Here is a 17,479-nt window from a genome sequence, read left to right as displayed (position 1 = left end):
TGGAGAGAGGGAGTGTGTAAGCTGTAAACCCCAAGCTGTACCTGTTCCTGAATCTGTGATCCTAAGAAATAAGAGTTATTAAAGCCTAATAACTAGAAGCCTGTTTCCGACTCCATCTGTGAACGTTACATTGGTGTCAGAAGTGACTTTTCGAACGGAGGACATCTATCCGGGACGGGAGTTCGTAACTGCGTCACGGAGCTAGCCGGTAAGCTAGCGGAGATGGAAGAGTTCAGCAAGATAGGGGTGAAGCAGGAAAGTAGGGATGGAGAGGAAGACGGAGCATGCGGGTGGTCGAAGGACATGAGCGGGGAGTTCGTGAAGGTACGGGAGGCGAGAAAGAGCCTGAGGGAGGCGGCAGTGAGGATGGCTAGAGACACGGGAATGTCGCCATCTTCAGCTGCGTTTCGCGCCAAAACGGAGCGGGATGTAAACAACAATGGCGGCGCCCATCAACCGGTAGCAGCCGCCGCGTCCGTGAAGACACCCAAGTACTCGGGTAAGGCTGACTGGGAGGCTTTCCATGCCCAATTTGAACTACTTGCACATGCCGGAGGGTGGTCAGTAGAGACCAAAGCACTACAGCTAGCGTTGTGCCTCACAGAGGAGGCTCTTTCATCTCTGCTGCTGCTTAGCCCGGAGGACAAACTCAGCTACGAGGCGTTAGCGGGGGCTCTGAAGAGGCGGTTTGGACAGTGTTTTCCGCCAGAGCTGATCCGAAATGAACTGAGCAACCGCTGTAGGCAGTCTGGGGAGACGCTGCGGGAGCTGGCTAATGTAGTGGAGAGCCTGACGCGGCAGGCGTATGAGCATATGCAGAGTGCAGAGCGAGCTGGCACGGGATCAGTTCATCCGGGCTCTCCTACCTGTGGACTTGAGGGTCGAGGTGCAGCTGCAGCATCCGCAGTCCTTGCAGGCAGCCTTGGAGATGGCTGTGGAGAGAGAGGATGTGTGGAGGGGAGCTGCGAGGAGCAACGGAAGGCCGGTAACACAGGCTACGAGGAGCTGCAGAGAGGAGGAGAAGCCGGCATGGGTTACCGAGATGACGGAAATGATAAGGGGTGTTTCTTTGCAGCCAGCACGCAGACCAAGTACCAGGGTCTGCTGGGGTTGTGGTCAGCCGGGACATTTGGCCAGAGACTGCCCCAAGGCACGCCGGACCCAGGGAAACGACGGGGGGTCCGCATAAAGGGGAAGATACAGAGCCCAGCCCATAAACTCGCGTCTCCGCACAGTCACGGGAGAGCTGGCGCAGATGAAAGGAAGAGGCACGCTGACTGTGTCGGTGGGGGGAGTTGAAGTGCAGCACCCCGTGTGGATAGCGGAGGTGCAGGACCCGTGTATTCTGGGTCTGGATTTTTTGAAGGCGTCTGGGTGCCATCTGGATTTTCTAGCCGGCACAGTGAGTTTCCATGGGAGGCCGGTGATCACTATGACCCGTATCCACGTCCCGGCTGAACCTGCGGGGATACCCCTGACACCCACTGTGAGTACTCTAAGAACGGAAGAAAATCCTTCCTCCTGTCCCGTATCCGTGGCGATGCCCACTCAGGACAATGCTGCACCAGTCACCCCCGGACGGTGCCAACCGATCACGGCCCCCCCTCAGTTACCCCAGACTGGGGTGGAAGAGGCTCTGCCTGCAGTATTGGAGGTGTGGCGGGAGAACTGTGGCGGCCTAAATCCAGAGCAGCAAGAGCAGTTGTGGCAGCTGCTGCTAGAGTTCCAGGGCAGTTTCGCCATGAAAGAGGAGGAGGTGGGCCGAACGCACCTAGTAGAACACGAGATTGAAACGGGCGACGCGCGTCCCATCAAGTGTCGCCCACGCCGACTTCCCCTAGCTCGTCAGCAGGCTTGCGACTAGGCAGTGCAGAGCATGCTGCAGGCAGACATCATCGAGCCCTCCGACAGCCCGTGGGCCGTTCCAGTAGTCATGGTTCCGAAGAAGACCGGTGGCTGGCGGCTGTGCCCAGACTACAGACCGGTGAACGGGGTCACTAAGAAGGATTCATACCCCCTGCCTCGCATCGATGAGTCCCTGGACCTGGTCGCCGGGTCATCGTGGTTCTCTTCCTTGGACCTCCGCAGTGGTCATTATCAAGTTCCTCTGGCCCCAGAGGCTAGGCCAAAAACGGCTTTCTGTACCGGCCGGGGACTATGGCAGTTGAAGGTCCTCAGTTTTGGGCTTTGCAATGCCCCGGCCACGTTTGAGCGGTTGATGGACAGGGTGCTGTCGGAGATTCCCCGCCAGCAGTGCGTGGTTTACCTGGACGACATCCTGGCGCATGGCAACTCGTTTGAGGCGGCCCTGGGATCTCTGCGAGTGGTGCTGGAAAGGATCAGAGCCGCTGGTTTGAAGCTACATCCAGATAAGTGTCATTTCATGCAGAGAGAGGTCACTTTCCTGGGCCACAAAGTGGGGGGTGAGGGCATCGGCACCCTGCCAGAGAAAGTGCAGGCGGTAGCGGGCTGGCCAAACCCTCGCAACCAGAAACAGCTGAAGAGTTTCCTGGGCCTGGCTTTGTACTACAGGAAGTTTGTACGGGGTTTTGCTTGCACTGCTGCACCCCTGTTCCAGCTGCTGCAGAAGGACAGGGATTTCCTGTGGTCCGACCAATGTCAAACAGCGTTTGACAGCCTGCGGCGGGCCTTGAGTGAGTCCCCTGTTCTCGCACCAGCCAACCCCCGTCTGCCGTTCACCCTGGACACTGACGCCAGCAGGGTGGGGGTAGGTGGAGTGCTATCTCAGACTACACCAGAGGGGGAGCGGGTGGTGGCATACTTCAGCCGGGCGTTCAACAAAGCAGAGCGACGTTACTGCGTCACTCGCAGGGAACTTTTGGCAGTGGTGCTGTCCATCAGGCACTTTAAATACTACCTGTGTGGCCAGGCGTTCATGGTGAGGACGGATCACTCGGCATTACAGTGGCTCATGACGTTCAAAGAGCACGCAGGGCAGGTCACCAGGTGGATAGAAGAGCTCCAAGTGTTCGACTTCAGGGTGGAGCAGCGGGCAGTGGACGGGCCAGAGTGGAAGCAGGAGCTGGACGACGTGCTAAAGCCTGTAGTGCAGTGGGTCGAGTCGTAGCAGCGGCCACCGTGGGAGGAAGTGTCCGTGCTCTCTAAAGCGACCAAGGGACTGTATTCTCAGTTTGAGGCTCTACGTTTGTGTCAGGGTGTACTACAGCGGGCGTGGAAGGAGCCAGCAACGGGGGAGAAGAGGTGGCAAGTGGTGGTCCCGAGGGGTCTGCAAGAGGCCGTACTCAAGGCCATGCATGGAACCGCAGGTTCTGGGCACTTTGGCGTCACCAAGACGCTCCGGCGCCTTCGTCAGGGCTGCTACTGGGGGCAGTGTAGGAGGGATGTCGAGGACTTCGGTCGCTGCTGTGACCCGTGTATGGCTCGGAAGGGCCCCCCTGGTCGTTCCCATGCTCCACTGCAACAGTTTCCCGTGGGGGCCCCGATGGAGAGAGTGGCGGTGGACGTGGTGGGGCCTCTACCTTTGTCAAACCGGGGTAACCGCTACGTGCTCACGGCCATAGACTATTTCACAAAATGGCCAGAGGCGTATGCCCTCCCTGATCAAGAAGCAGAGACAGTCACAGATGCCTTGGTGGCCGGCATGTTCAGCCGGTTTGGAGTACCGGAGACCCTGCACAGTGACCAGGGGAGAAATTTCGAATCCCGGGTGTTTGCCTCCATGTGCACACAACTGGGCATGCACAAAACACGCACCTCCCCTTTGCGACCTCAGAGCGACGGACTAGTTGAGAGATTCCGTCGCACCATGGGACAACAGCTGGCCATCCTCACGTCTCAGCATCAGCGCGACTGGGACGAGCATCTGCCCCTGGTGATCATGGCATGTCGCTCGGCAGTACAGGAGTCCTCACTCTGTTCTCCGGCCCTCCTCATGTTTGGGAGAGAGCTTCGCACCCCGGCTGTTTTGGCGTTTGGTCAGCCACCAGACTCCCTGGACTCGCCTCCAGGGCCCGAGTACGCCAGGAGACTTCAGGACCGCCTCGATTTCGCGCACGCCTTTGCCCGCGATCAGCAGAAAAGCGCTGGGGTGAGACAGAAGCGGAACTACGACACCCAGACAAGAGGGCAGCATTTCCGGGCTGGGGAGCTGGTTATGGGTCTACAGCCCGCAACGCACGAAAGGCCGGTGCCCAAAACTGGACAGCCAGTGGGTGGGTCCTTGCAGAGTACTGGAGAGGATGGGGGAAGTGGTCTACAGGGTGCAGCTGCCACCCAAGGAGAGAAAAGTGGTTCTCCACAGAGACAGATTGGCTCCGTACAGAGGAGTCGCTTCCCCACAGGGAAACCCGACGGCTGGCCCTTCGACTTCCTCACTCAGGTCCTCCGGCGAGCGGAGCAACAGGGCCTCATCCGGGACGGAGTGCTACCCACTTCACGTTCCCCTTTCCCCGCCTGGGCCGGATCCGGCCACCCCAGGCCCCCTGCCGAGAAGGCAGGCACGACCCCCGAGTCGTTTCAGAGACTTTGTGTGTTAGGAGAGTTTTTTAGTGAGACCCCTTGTTTATGGTAGAGGGCAAGAATGCGCCCTGGTCTCACTGGAAGGGATGGTAGTCCACCCAGACCTTCCTAATCAAGTTCAGTGTGTTGTTGTAGTGTTTGTGCTGAGTTTTGTTTGTTCCTCGTGGGCAAGGAACTTTGTAGTGGGGGGGTAGTGTAGCGACCCTGATAGGAGGCTGAGGGTGTCACTCAGGCATCCCCCGTCTCTTGGCCAATCACAGAGCTGCACAGGATGCTGGTCTAGGTGCGGGCCTGTGGTTGGGGGAGCGGACGGGGGAGGGCGGGGAGGTTGTGACGTAGACACTGGTATATATAGGTGTGTGGATGGAGAGAGGGAGTGTGTAAAGTGTAAACCCCAAGCTGTACCTGTTCCTGAACCTGTGATCCTAAGAAATAAGAGTTATTAAAGCCTAATAACTAGAAGCCTGTTTCTGACTCCATCTGTGAACGTTACAATATTTAAAAAGAGATCTCTCTCTCTCATCTGCGTGCGGGGGCGGGGACTCACAGACACGCTGCATTCTCTCTCTCGCTCACAGACGTGCTGCAGCGCTGTGCAGTGTGCACACAGTTCTGCCGGTAATGAATATTACATTTTGTGAGGAAACTTTTCTACCAATAATTCCAATAAGTATTCCAAAAATATATTCACTTCAGGTTTACGACAGTGACTGTAATCAGATTACTTGTGTTTCAAATGTAACGCCAGCTGAATACAGTTAGCCTACTTGATTTTTGTATTCTGATTACGTAACGCCGTTACATGTATTCCGTTACAACCATAGGGTTACAACCCAATCCTGCTTCTAGGCTACTGTCCCACAGCTCCTGCCTCTCTGCAGCGGGGCAACTGCTGTGGTGCGGAGCGCATTAACCAGACTCTTCACAACGAAGGATCACTTCTTCTTCAAGGCAGGGAAGGTTTCGCAGTACGCAGTCTACTGACCCGCAGCTGCTGCCTCTCTGTTGGACTCCGGTACTGCACCTTACTCACAAGACGTTGTAAAAAAAAAATGGGTGGGGGCCAAACGCAGTAACCACTCCGCCAACGCCACAGTCACCCCAGTCGTGTGGGCCGGATGAGAATGTCTCGCGGGCCGGATGTGGCCCGCGAGCCGCCAGTTGGTGGTCACTGTGACTATATATAAAGGTTAAAACGAAATAGACAAGTGTTAAGCGTTAAGTGGGATAATACTGTACAACAAAAGGCTTCTGTTTGAGGTTGATAAAATAAGGTCATCCTTGTAACTTAGAGAGATATTTTATTATGTAGGTAGGAACTGTATGCATCGCTAAGGTTAATTTAAATTGGCTGTGCTCAAGTATGTAGACAAGCTAATGTCGAAGTAGTGTATGTGAAATCAACCTCAAAATAAGATGTGTGTATATCACAATTATTAATGTCATATTACAAGATGATTACTTAGATATTACGATATGGTTGGTTGATCTGGAGTTCATTATTGAGCTTACACGTTAACGTCACAGTCATCTGAAGAACGAACCCAAACCTTGTTGTTATTAATTGCATTACCAAATGGGTATCAAATAAACAGTAAGCATTGGTAACACAACTTCCAAAGTTACAGTAAAATAAAAAGGACCCTGACTCGGACAATACACAAAATGTTCAACAGAAGAGAATCAGTTATATTGTTTGTACACATGGTACTTTACATATATCTGTTTGTTTAAGGTTTCCAGGTGATGCAGACAGGCTAGACCAGAGAGTGAGAGACAGAACTGGACTCCTCACAGCAGTGAACTTCAGCACAGGTATAAAGACTCTATTTTTCATACTGTACAAAGAATCAAGAAAGATATTGGTTTAAATGAATGAAGTATTGACTTTAATACACTGATATACATTCCATTAAAAAATACTAGATCACACATCAGTTAAGTTGAGGGTTTTTTCCATGCAAAAAGTGACATTTAGATGTTAACAAGCAATATGATTTTGTCAGCTTTCTAATTTAATGTATTGAAGGCAAAGATATTTAACACAGTGAGAACTGCTACTATTTATCTCTCAATATTGTCTGTAAAAAACGTGGTAAAAGTTATTCTTTCAGTGAGACAACAGAGCAAGCTTCTACAGTTGCACTACATTTTGATAACAGTTAAATATTATTTTGATAATAAAATATATTTCAATGTTGATGAACTTCATACTGTTCATTCATAATCTGATTGTCTTTGTAGCTCACTGTTGAAATAAAAAAAAATTACAATTACAAAATAATTATATTTACAGCCCCTAAACACACAAACACACCGCTTTCATAAATAACACACTTGTTCTGCAATAATATGTTTTATGTTTCCTGTAATTTTTGTTAGGAAAGGACATGCCTGAAAGACACGACATGTTCTCCTTCTCTGAGGGTCAAGAAGAACATCCAAGAGGAAAATTAAAAGCTGATGCTGAGATTTTAAGTCCAGTACACTAAGAAACTACTTTTATTGTAAAAACAGTCAGCTGATCGAATGCACCTATGTCCACATCTACACTCCATCAGTATGGGATTAGTTTTGTATCATAAAGATAAAGCAACACTTTCTCAGAATAAAGCAAAACTATGAGTTTAAAAGAAGAAAAAAACTAAGTCAAGCAAAATAAAATAAATTTTGAGTGACAGCCCACTACACCAGAGATCATACAGTGCAACTCATGCAGCAAACTCCGGAGTCCACTCGGCCACGTTAGTGTCGGTGTCTCCTCCTGGGGCGTTTCATGAACATATCGGACTTCTCTCATGGATTGCTGTGCATTATACTTGTGATGTGTAGGTCATACTTTATTCCAACTTTAAATATTTTAAAACCTGAACACACTGCTGCTGTTAAATAATTTCCCAATTTGGGATTGATAAAGTGTCTGTCTGTCTATTTATTAGATTAAAAAAACACATCTGTGTATTTTCAAGCTAAAGGTGATACACAATATAAACTGTATACTATTATTTTCCAAAGACATGTTACATTTAAAAAAAAAAAGCATATATTGCTATGTTTAGGACAAACAATTAAAGACTGCTTTAATTTAACAAATTCTGCAATATAAAAGTGGCAGATTTGCTTTAATAAACCGACCAGACCTAGTTTGCATACCAACACAATTAGGAACATGCTCAGTATACTATGTTGGTCTGAAGAGCTGAAGCATTCATACACAATGGATAAAAACTGTGTTGTTTCATTCTATATCCTGTGAGAAAATGATACATTTAGCATTAAAAATTCGACATACTATTCGTAGACTGAGGAAGATATGAATAATCAACAGGTTTGAATGGAATCTCTAACATTTCCATGTAGAATAAAGACAAAAGAGTGATTATACAAATTACATTTATTGAAATTTGAACCAGAAGATGAAGTCTCAAAGAATGTTTTAAATGACATTAAACAAAAAGGTGGATAATAATATAATCTATTAAATGTATATGTAAAGACATTTGGTCAAATGAAATGACACTGAGCAAGTGATAACAGTAACGCCAGCGTGGATGAAGCTGGTGCAGTTCTTTCTTCATGACCCCCTCCGTGCTGTCCCCTCAGAGGAAGTGGGAAAACGGGATAAGACTCTGGACACCACGCTGTCTCAATGATCCACACTGTTAATATGAGGGGAAATAAATGTTTTAGGAAATGAAAAATATGAAGTTAACAAATAAAACACAGCTCAGGGGCAGTCACGGACGGTAGGTTTTCCTACAAAGTTAAATCAGTCTCCATTGATTTTCATATCAAATTAGCGTGTTAATGAAAAAAGCTATCATGAGTCATGACTTATACTTGCATATCCAAACAGAATCATGAAAGCCTGTTGGTAGAGTCAGGCACACACCCTAAAAAATAAGACCATTGGTTACTTAATAAAAATGGGGTAACAAAGTGACAATTAATATAATTAGTAGAATTTAATTTCAACAACTTTGATTAAAAATGATTGAATAAATTGACTAAATTTAAACAAGAAAAATAAGTACAAATTAACTAAAAAACAATTCAAATGTGTTGGATTAACTAATAGTGGGCCAAATGTTTAGTTAAACAGGCAACATATATTTAGTTAATCCAAATCAATTTCACGAGGAAATTTGATTTTTATTAACCAAGTATCTGAGCAAAAATAAGTTAGATTTATTCAATCTCTGTTGAAATTGTATTTACTATTTTTTATAGTACAAATTGTTTAGATTTACTAATTAACTGGGGGAAATTGATTTAGATCTACTGAATATCTGGCTGAAAATGATTTGGATTTACTGGATAAAATAAGGTATAACTACTCATATTTTAGCATATTGGTTCTTAATTCAACACAATTACAGTGCCAATATTATCTACCTTAACATAAATTAGTTGTTTAAATACAAGTGTTAATTGATGAAAAATTACTTTAAGTCTATTCAATACTATTAATTGTCACTTTTTTACCACAATAATTATATGTCTTATCTACTCAATATTCTGCATTCTTAGTGCCACAGTTTACTAAAGTCATCACATGACAATGCATATAACGTACAGGTAAACATTTATTTAAACAGTTTTTTGCAACTTTACATAAAAATACCGTATATAATCTAAAATAAGAATTTAAATATTACCATGCATATTAAAATCTCTTGTTCACATCCTGAATTACAATGGAACTAAAGGTACATGAATGTTGCTTGTGCAAATACCGATTTGAAAACACGATGGCACTTCCAGGAGCCCAGTAAGGCCATAGACAAACCATGCAGTATCCTTCAAAAGGGCGTCCTTAAATAAACAGGAACAAACTTCTCAAACATGTAACAAAACGCCGAAGGTAACCATGTGCCATTTTTGATGGTACGTAACCAAAAGTAAGCTTCTTGCTTGAGCAAGAAGCTTACTTTTCAGGCTGTTCAACTTTGGGGACAGCTTTGAACAGTCCAGTTCCAGAAAGAGTTTCTGGAAGTCTTCGAACGTGTAGTTTAGCTGCTTGGGATAGGCAAGATTGACTGCATATGCAATCCCAATGAGAATGCAGCAAGCCCTTGGAATGGTCCCCTGAGAAGTCAGCCCTCTACAACAATGCCGATGTCATGGGAACCCTCTGAAGCATTTGTCTTGATGCTGTAGATCGCCATCCCTTGAACAGCAAGGTCCTGTGATGCGCTGTCTGCATCCTGAAATTACAAAAACATTGTATATGTCAGAATGTTCCGCCAAAGGAGAAGGTGATAACAATTAATATATAATAATTTACCAAATTTCTTACAACTTACTGGATAAGAAAACTTGAAATGAATGCTCCCTAATTACATCACTGTTTTAGAAAAATAGAACATAAGGCATTTTGTAATAGCATATTTTTATCCCAGCTAAGTTAAGAATTAGTTGATTATTTCACCAACAACAATTTAATTACAACATAAATTATGAATTGAGTCAAATGTTTTTAAATTTAAATAAATCCATAGCTATTTTAATGTATAAATAACACCTGTGTATTGATGAATATCTTATTTTACATTTTCTAGCAAAAGCTTGCCACCGGTCAACTAATCTTGATAATTCACTGTAAGACCATTTCGGAAGATGGCAGTCAATTACAGCAACTGGATCGATCCTGCTTCTTTCTGGGAAAAATATTTATCATTTTATCTTATGATTAGACCTTGCCAAGACATACCAGGAGAGAAGACAGAGAGAGAGATGAGGGGGATACACTTACATCATACTCTTTTAAGAGCTGATCAGTACGTTCCCCAAGGTAAATAATCAGACAGCGAATGACAACCTCTCTTGTGACTTTAAAAATAAACATTACCTTATTTTATTGCTCATTACTTATATTATAAGAGTTTGATTTAAAAAAAAAAAAAAAACAGAAACGCATCAGTAAATGACAAATATCAGTTAAGCTGTTGGCATACAATCTAACAAGTTTAAGTACACCATACATATCTTTTATATAATCATTCAGTGTTAAAAGCAACCCCAACCAACCAATGCTGTAAATAACATATATATATATATTACAAATAGTTACAATGCTGTCATTTTGGTAATTAGGGACAATGTACACTCAGTGGCTACTGAAAATACATGCACCTGTTCAATATGATGAAATTCAATTGTTCTATAATGTGTAATTGTTTTGACACCCTCAGTGTTTAAGTATATTTTTTAACATTGAGGTCTATTCTATTGAAAATATTGTCCTGGACAAGCCTATTTTCAGAGGCATTTCAAATGTTCTGACGCCCGCTTTAATATAAATATGAAGTACTAAGAATGAGAAACACCCTTCAATATAATTGTGTCAAGTAGACTTTTAGCCTGACCTCGAGTAAAAATCTAATTGAATGCACACATTTCTGAAGATGTTAACTTAAAATTAACATTATAAACCTGAGTAAGTATTGATCCTAATAAAGCTGAAAACTATTTTACTTCTTTTGTGAGAATTACAGCCTTGCATTACCTCCTTTTGTCATGATAATAATATTCATTGAAGGGTACCTGGATAAGGACAGCTTTCAACTTCAACCCCATGGTTCCTCCCTTGGAGTGGAACAGTTTCAGAAGGCCAGGAGTATATTCATCCAGTTGGGACATGAACTTCGATTCCAGGTGCACCATCGTGATTCTGTGAAACTCATCCTGGATCTGAAAGACAGATAATGAAACCAGAATTTATTTTAATATTACAATTTAACCTATTATTCTTACAAGATTTTAAAAGCAGAAAGCACCTACTATGATCTTTTTGTTTGTCTTTCCATGTTTCATGATTTTCCCATTCTGGGTTTAATCATATGACTTCACAGCATGTGCATATAATGTTTTGGCTAGCAAATGTCATTGTTCAATGTTGGACTTTGCATATACACTTCCAAGGATTATTTATGATTCCTTTATAAACAGTGTAACCATGTGATGCGACAAAAACGTTATCCTTCTGGAGCAGGTAAAATAAAATTAGGATGCACTTATAACTCGCGCTAAGTCAGTTATGATGGGCTGGTCAACATTACACTTATAAATCCTCAATGTTGAATCAACTACGTTTCTAACAACTGTAACAGATGCTGAGGATGAAATGAAGTGGAGATCTTCCACCAAGGCATCAATACACCTAACTGAGGCATTATAGATGCTTTCCAACTTCAGCAGTAGTATGCCAATTCTTTGAAGAACCAAGTCTGATGCACTTTCCTGATCAGAATCTAGATTAGTGCCCTCACCAACCTCTGGTAATTCAGGTTGGTCAACAGTCTGATTGCGGTGACTAGCATACACTTCTTGCTTAAAATCACTCAAACAATATGATGTGTGTCTTCTGCTTTTGTGCTTCAAAAATGTATTGTATACATTTGTCATAAAGTTGCATCCCTCAAATAGACAAAAGACAGTTTCCTGACTCTTCAGGGCCCAGGAGTTCAAAGCTTTTAATCCCTATCTGATCAGATCAGATTTGGATTTTGGGGAGTTCAAAACCAAAAAACAGGATTAGGATCACTTTGATATCCGATCAGATCAGGAAATCCAATCAAAGCTTTAATCTGGATCAAATCTTCAAAACGGGTAGTTCAAACCGACAACACAGGATTGGGATCAGTTTGATCCCAAAAAACTGGATTACCCTGATCCCACCAGAGGGGTGGATTTCCAGTGGATTACCAGAGCAAAATGTACTGTACAATTTATTTTAAAATATGTTTCAATTTAAATAAGATGGCAACGTTCGTTAACTGAAATAATACACACTTTTTAGCCTTCATGGGAAATACATTTTATTTTTCCCATTTTTGCTCACGTTTGTGGTGGCCTATTTGTTTTTCAACCAAATGTTGATGACATAAACGTTGATGCTCATAAAAGTGTAACAGCAAAGATTGTCAATCAAAAATGTAATTTAGATAAAAGTAAAAATATCTTAAACAAAAAAAAAGTCCATCATCTGTCATCACCTTTCAAATAAAAAAATATAATTATAGACATTATAGATGTCTCTGCAATGTGGTCTCTTGTCTTCCTTGTATTATTTTTCATATCCACTAGATGGCGATCGGTAGGATTAAAGCACTGATATTCAGGATCTAGTCATCTTGAAAAATCGTAATCTGGATCAGGGTGATCCTATCCTGAATTGCTTTGAACTCCAGGGACAACATTTGGCCGACTTGTCTGATCCTGGATCACAAAAAGTGGGATTTCAAAATCTGATCGGATCTGATTGAGATTAAAAGTTTTGAACTCCTGGGCCCAGATGATTTCCAATATGCTGAAAGTATTCCTTCTCTGTAGAACAAAAATTATGGCATACTAAACACTTGAAAGCATGGATGATTCCTGGCTGTTGACTTTCTTCAGTTGGATGGCATTTGGACAAATGTGTACGAAGTGCACCCTGCGTTTTAAATGTGCAAGGGCAACTTTCATAAAGACATGGCTGTGATTGCCCACGACCAAATGTTGCGTGTTGTAGTCTGTAATGCTTGAGTAGATTCCCCTTTGTGTCAGACAAAGTCTTGCAGATCTTACACTGCCATCCCATAGGTCCTGACCTAAGGTAATACAAAAAAGCCTATTTCACTTGGTTATTCAATTAACCTCCCTTATGGATTTAATAATTACACATTGACATGACGGAGACAAGACACTTTTCATTTTGTTTTTTGTAAATATTGAGCATAAATCTTAAAACATAAAGTTTGTTTTAGACATTTATAAACGCAATATGTTTTCACGATAAACGTTTTGTCTTGTGTTACATTACATAAAGAAATGTACATATCTACATGTAAATATCAACCTATAACAATATATGTAAATGGAAATTAGGCTATGTTAAAGTATGTACAAACCATGTGTAATATTAGCTTACTTATATGTATATCTCTGAGAAATAATGTATAAGTAGTTCTATGTTTGCTGCTAAACTCAAATTAAGGTTTGCACAACAGGTTTTAAAAATCAATGATGATCAAAGCTCGAGTAGATGTGCTTTTTAACAAACAAAAGTTGATAGAATACTGTAATAACCACATTTTGTATTGCAAAACAAACTGTGCAAAAACATTTACTTGAAATGTTGTATCATGGCATGCAAGTGTGAAACATACTTTTGATAATACTCCACGATTCTTCATGCACCTGAAACGAAATTCATATTACCTTTAATTCCATTGGATGAAGTCACATTTAACAAACACATAACTTTAAAATCAAACATTAAAATCTTAGAAGTTGCTAAACAAACACTTGTATTACAACAAATGCATTTAATAAAAGACGGACTTTTATTAATCCCTCGTGGGGAAATTGTTTCTCTGCATTTGACCAATCCTAATTTTAGGAGCAGTGTGCTGCCATTTTGAATGGCGCCCGGGGAGCAGTGTAGGGAACGGTGCCTTGCTCAGGGACACCTCGGTAGCACTTGGTCTTGCCGGGACTTGAACTGGTTGAAATGGTTCCAGTTGCCAGGCCAACTCCCTAAGGACTTCGCCACCACCGCCGCCCATTTATCATGCACATTTGTTACACCGCGTGTTTCAAACATGTGATCTTTCTCGTTTAAAATTTAAACAAGTGAGCATGAGGTTTCCGTAGCAAGTAATTACTGGTGATATAATAAATAAGTTGTTCAAGGATAATTGCTATCTTTTCTTCCTTAAAGGCCCAGTGAAGTGCATGTTTTTGCACCAAAATGAAATGGCAGTTTCATTCCTTACATATCATTGTGCCTGTTCATGGCTAAAATAATTTTTAATAATTCATAATTAATGAATTAATGAATTATTAATTTTGCCGTCTGAGCCAAACGGAAGTTGCAGACGATAGTGGCTGTGACGTCACAAGATGTACCCAGTTGCGATTGTAAACATGGCGGAGACTCTGGAAAGTGATACTAGTGTGAGAGAAATGATTGATTTGGACAGCTTTTCGGACAGGATAGATGAGGAAAGTGATCAATCTGGTGCACTTTGAGGGCAACATTAAGAGATTTATGGATACAGCTCTCAACACTCATATGAAACATATATTTCAATAATCAAAAAACATTGGAAGGATTTCTTAACCTATTTTATACAACTAATATTACATAGATGGAAATATTTGTTTACATCGATGACCAAACCCACTGAGATAACTTAGGCTACAGTTTACCTCCCTGAGCTGACGTTATCTCTCTCAGTCCCACAGGAGAGCACTCTCCCTCTCCTTATTGTTGAAACAGCTAATCTCCGTTAGCTCCGAGCTAGCACCAGATGCTAACAACAACCCTGTAACTCTGTCAGTCTCTCTTTCTCTCTCTCTCGAATCGACCACTGGCCTTTATTTATCATGATCAATCAAATAATCTACGAAACAATGACACCAGCCAGGCTCACCTTCATCTTTTGGGAACAGAAACATCGCCACTTCGGCAGAGTTGACATTACTACAGCCAGCGGCAATGCATCGTTTCCCCTGTGTTTTTCATCCCTCTTTCTTCACTGTCGCCTCCATTGTCAGGTTTTCTTGATTGGCAATCACTTCCAGTCGACTCCGACACACTTTCCAGGAAAATACTAGCTCAAAAACGTTGAGAAATTCGACTTTGAAAAAGAGAAAAAACGAACGGTGGTGAATGTAAACAGTGCGGCGGCGTCCATCTCGTGACGTCACGCAGTAGATCGCAAGCCACGCCCACGAAGGCGAAGGTCGACTGCAGATTTCCCCGGAAAATTCAGAACTCGTAGAATTTGTTGCTATTCCAAAAATTGTTGATATGGGTTCCAATGGACAATTTTGGTCATTACTATACGTATTAGCATAACAGATCATGCACAGGTGCACACTTCACAGGGCCTTTAAGATTAAAATGACCATTTTAATACCACTACATTTCCATACTACAAAAATCAATGCGAACCACAGAAAACCAACATCAGCCGTTAGCTGTTAGCACTCAGAGCCACAGCTCCTCATATCTGTTCAGAAACTAGACAAAAGTTAAACAAGTACAAACCACAGACTGTCTGTGTCATGGCGAATACAGTCGCTGCTTTATTAATGTCTGTATAGGCCGTTGTTGTGAGTGTGGACGGTCGGAGCACACACGGCGTTAGCTTAGTTTACTCCATTAAGAAACACGCATTTTAAAAAGTTGTTTGGCCTGCCGTCTGTCTGCAGACATGTCTAAGCATTAATTCATGGTTTTTACTAACCGGTATCAGTATGTTGTTACTTCGGCATCATTTTGAAACGTGTATTACAATTAAATCACGGTAAAATATGTTCATTTTGTTGTAGTTGTAGCCCCCTTGCCAGCGATTCTCTCACTAGTTTAGCATATTCCGCCTGTTTGCTGGCCCGCTTGTTGGCCCCGATAGAACCAAGATTTTGTCGGGCCAGAAAAAAGGAGAAAAAGTACCCCCGGGCCGGAACTAGGCATAGTGTTAACGCAACCAAAAACGGCCCCAGCACGACACGTCACGCTTAAACCGCGCAGGAGGAACTGCGCCATTACTGTTACGCCGGTATTATGCCATTTTAGTGACTGAATCCCTAATGCTAACGTTAGCTACATTTGAAAAGTTGGTTTAGCCTATATGCTACTTAGCAATGCACACGCAAATAGTTCCTCAGTGAATTTGGTATAACAGTCAACACAAACATTATTGTCAGATAGTACCGACCTTCTTTCTCCTTGCAATGCTTTTAGTCGAGACAAAGACAACACAGACTGACTGAAACCCTAATGCTAACGTTAGCTACATTTGAAAAGTTAGTTTAGCCATGCACATCCAGTAAAGTTGGCATGTTTGGTAACTTAGAGTAACACAAAACGATGTTCAACTGCAACAGCAACGTAATTTAAAAAATGTGTGTTAATTAACAACAATAAAGCAGGTCTTACCTTTGGTAAACTGGCAGTCTCGAAGTGAAGTGTGGCAGACGCACGATGAACATGACCATGTGCCGCAAAATGCCTGGGCGGAAGTGTAAAGGCAGTGGAACTGACAACCTCCCAATGAGTCAAATGTATCAATATTTTGCATTTTTGACGCTACTAAAAATATACCATTAATTTCTACTCAGTAATCCACAGCTGATTTTATTGAGGCAAAACTAAGTGAAATGCAATTAATAAATAATTCAAAATTGTTTGAATTTAGCTTAATGTGATTCCAAACTACACAAAGTCATTTATATTGTGTATAATTTACTTGGTATTATTTATTTAATATTAATTGACCCCAATCCCAGTTTTTACAGTGCACGAGTCAGTTTGAGTGTGTGCGCAGGTGTCTGAACGCTAACTCACTGCTAGCTATGTAGCTAACTGTTAGGCTACTTAGCTTGCATTGTTATGGATATAAAAGGTAGCAAAAGCTAACTTTCATAGCACAGCTTTACTTCTCACTTACCACAATAAAGAAACAAACCGTATGGCATAAACAACACAAATTATCAATACTTACATATATTTTCACTTGTAGTATTATAATAATTGAAATGCTGGTTCTTCTGGGGGTGTTCTATCCACGCTCAGGCAGCCACCGCACCGCAGCTGCCTGCACTGTACAATCGCTGGAGGACTGGGCTGTCACCCAAAAACTGAGTAGCCAATGGGGACGCACCCCTGAAAGTCCCGCCCACCTGGGAGGTTTGTGTCAGAATCTCAAACAAAAAATGAGGGAGCGCAAAAGAGAAAGCTGCAGCGAGAGCAAAAGTCTGATCATTGAGAAAGAAGAAACAAGAACTGCAAACAAAAACCTATGTTAAAACAAAGAAACAAGACTTATAGTTTACATGATTACACAAATGATTTGTTTGCAACTTATAGTTTTATTTTTGAAACTTATTTTATTTTGCTTGACTCAGTTTTGTTTTCTTTTAAACTCATAGTTTTGCTTTATTCTGAGAAAGTGTTGCTTTATCTTTATGATACAAAACTAAAATC

The 17,479-nt window shown here is 42.6% G+C and overlaps 1 protein-coding gene across 5 annotated transcripts; it reads right to left on the bottom strand.

Annotated features, from left to right (window-relative positions):
• Positions 1 to 7,903: 7,903 nt before the first annotated feature.
• Positions 7,904 to 17,124, bottom strand: LOC307037932 (uncharacterized protein). Of its 5 annotated transcripts, XR_013807834.1 has the most exons (7): positions 16,998 to 17,124; positions 16,433 to 16,505; positions 13,653 to 13,683; positions 13,072 to 13,094; positions 11,047 to 11,193; positions 9,237 to 9,707; positions 7,904 to 8,159 (listed from the first exon to the last, which is right to left on the bottom strand). XR_013807834.1 is itself a non-coding variant. In XM_079679158.1 (6 exons), coding segments are annotated over exons 1-6 (387 nt in total). In that variant the 5' UTR covers positions 17,000 to 17,124; the 3' UTR covers positions 7,904 to 9,596. The 5 variants fall into 5 exon arrangements, 4 of the variants coding, with proteins under 4 accessions (XP_079535284.1, XP_079535285.1, XP_079535286.1 ...); XM_079679158.1 differs by having other exon boundaries at positions 7,904 to 9,707; XM_079679159.1 differs by lacking the exon at positions 13,072 to 13,094 and having other exon boundaries at positions 7,904 to 9,707; positions 16,998 to 17,123.
• Between the last annotated feature and the right edge of the window lie 355 nt (positions 17,125 to 17,479).

This window comes from Notothenia rossii (assembly GCF_949606895.1).
Source record: "Notothenia rossii genome assembly, chromosome: 4".
Classification (NCBI taxonomy): Eukaryota; Metazoa; Chordata; class Actinopteri; order Perciformes; family Nototheniidae; genus Notothenia; species Notothenia rossii.
This window is presented reverse-complemented; position numbering and strand designations above follow the sequence as displayed.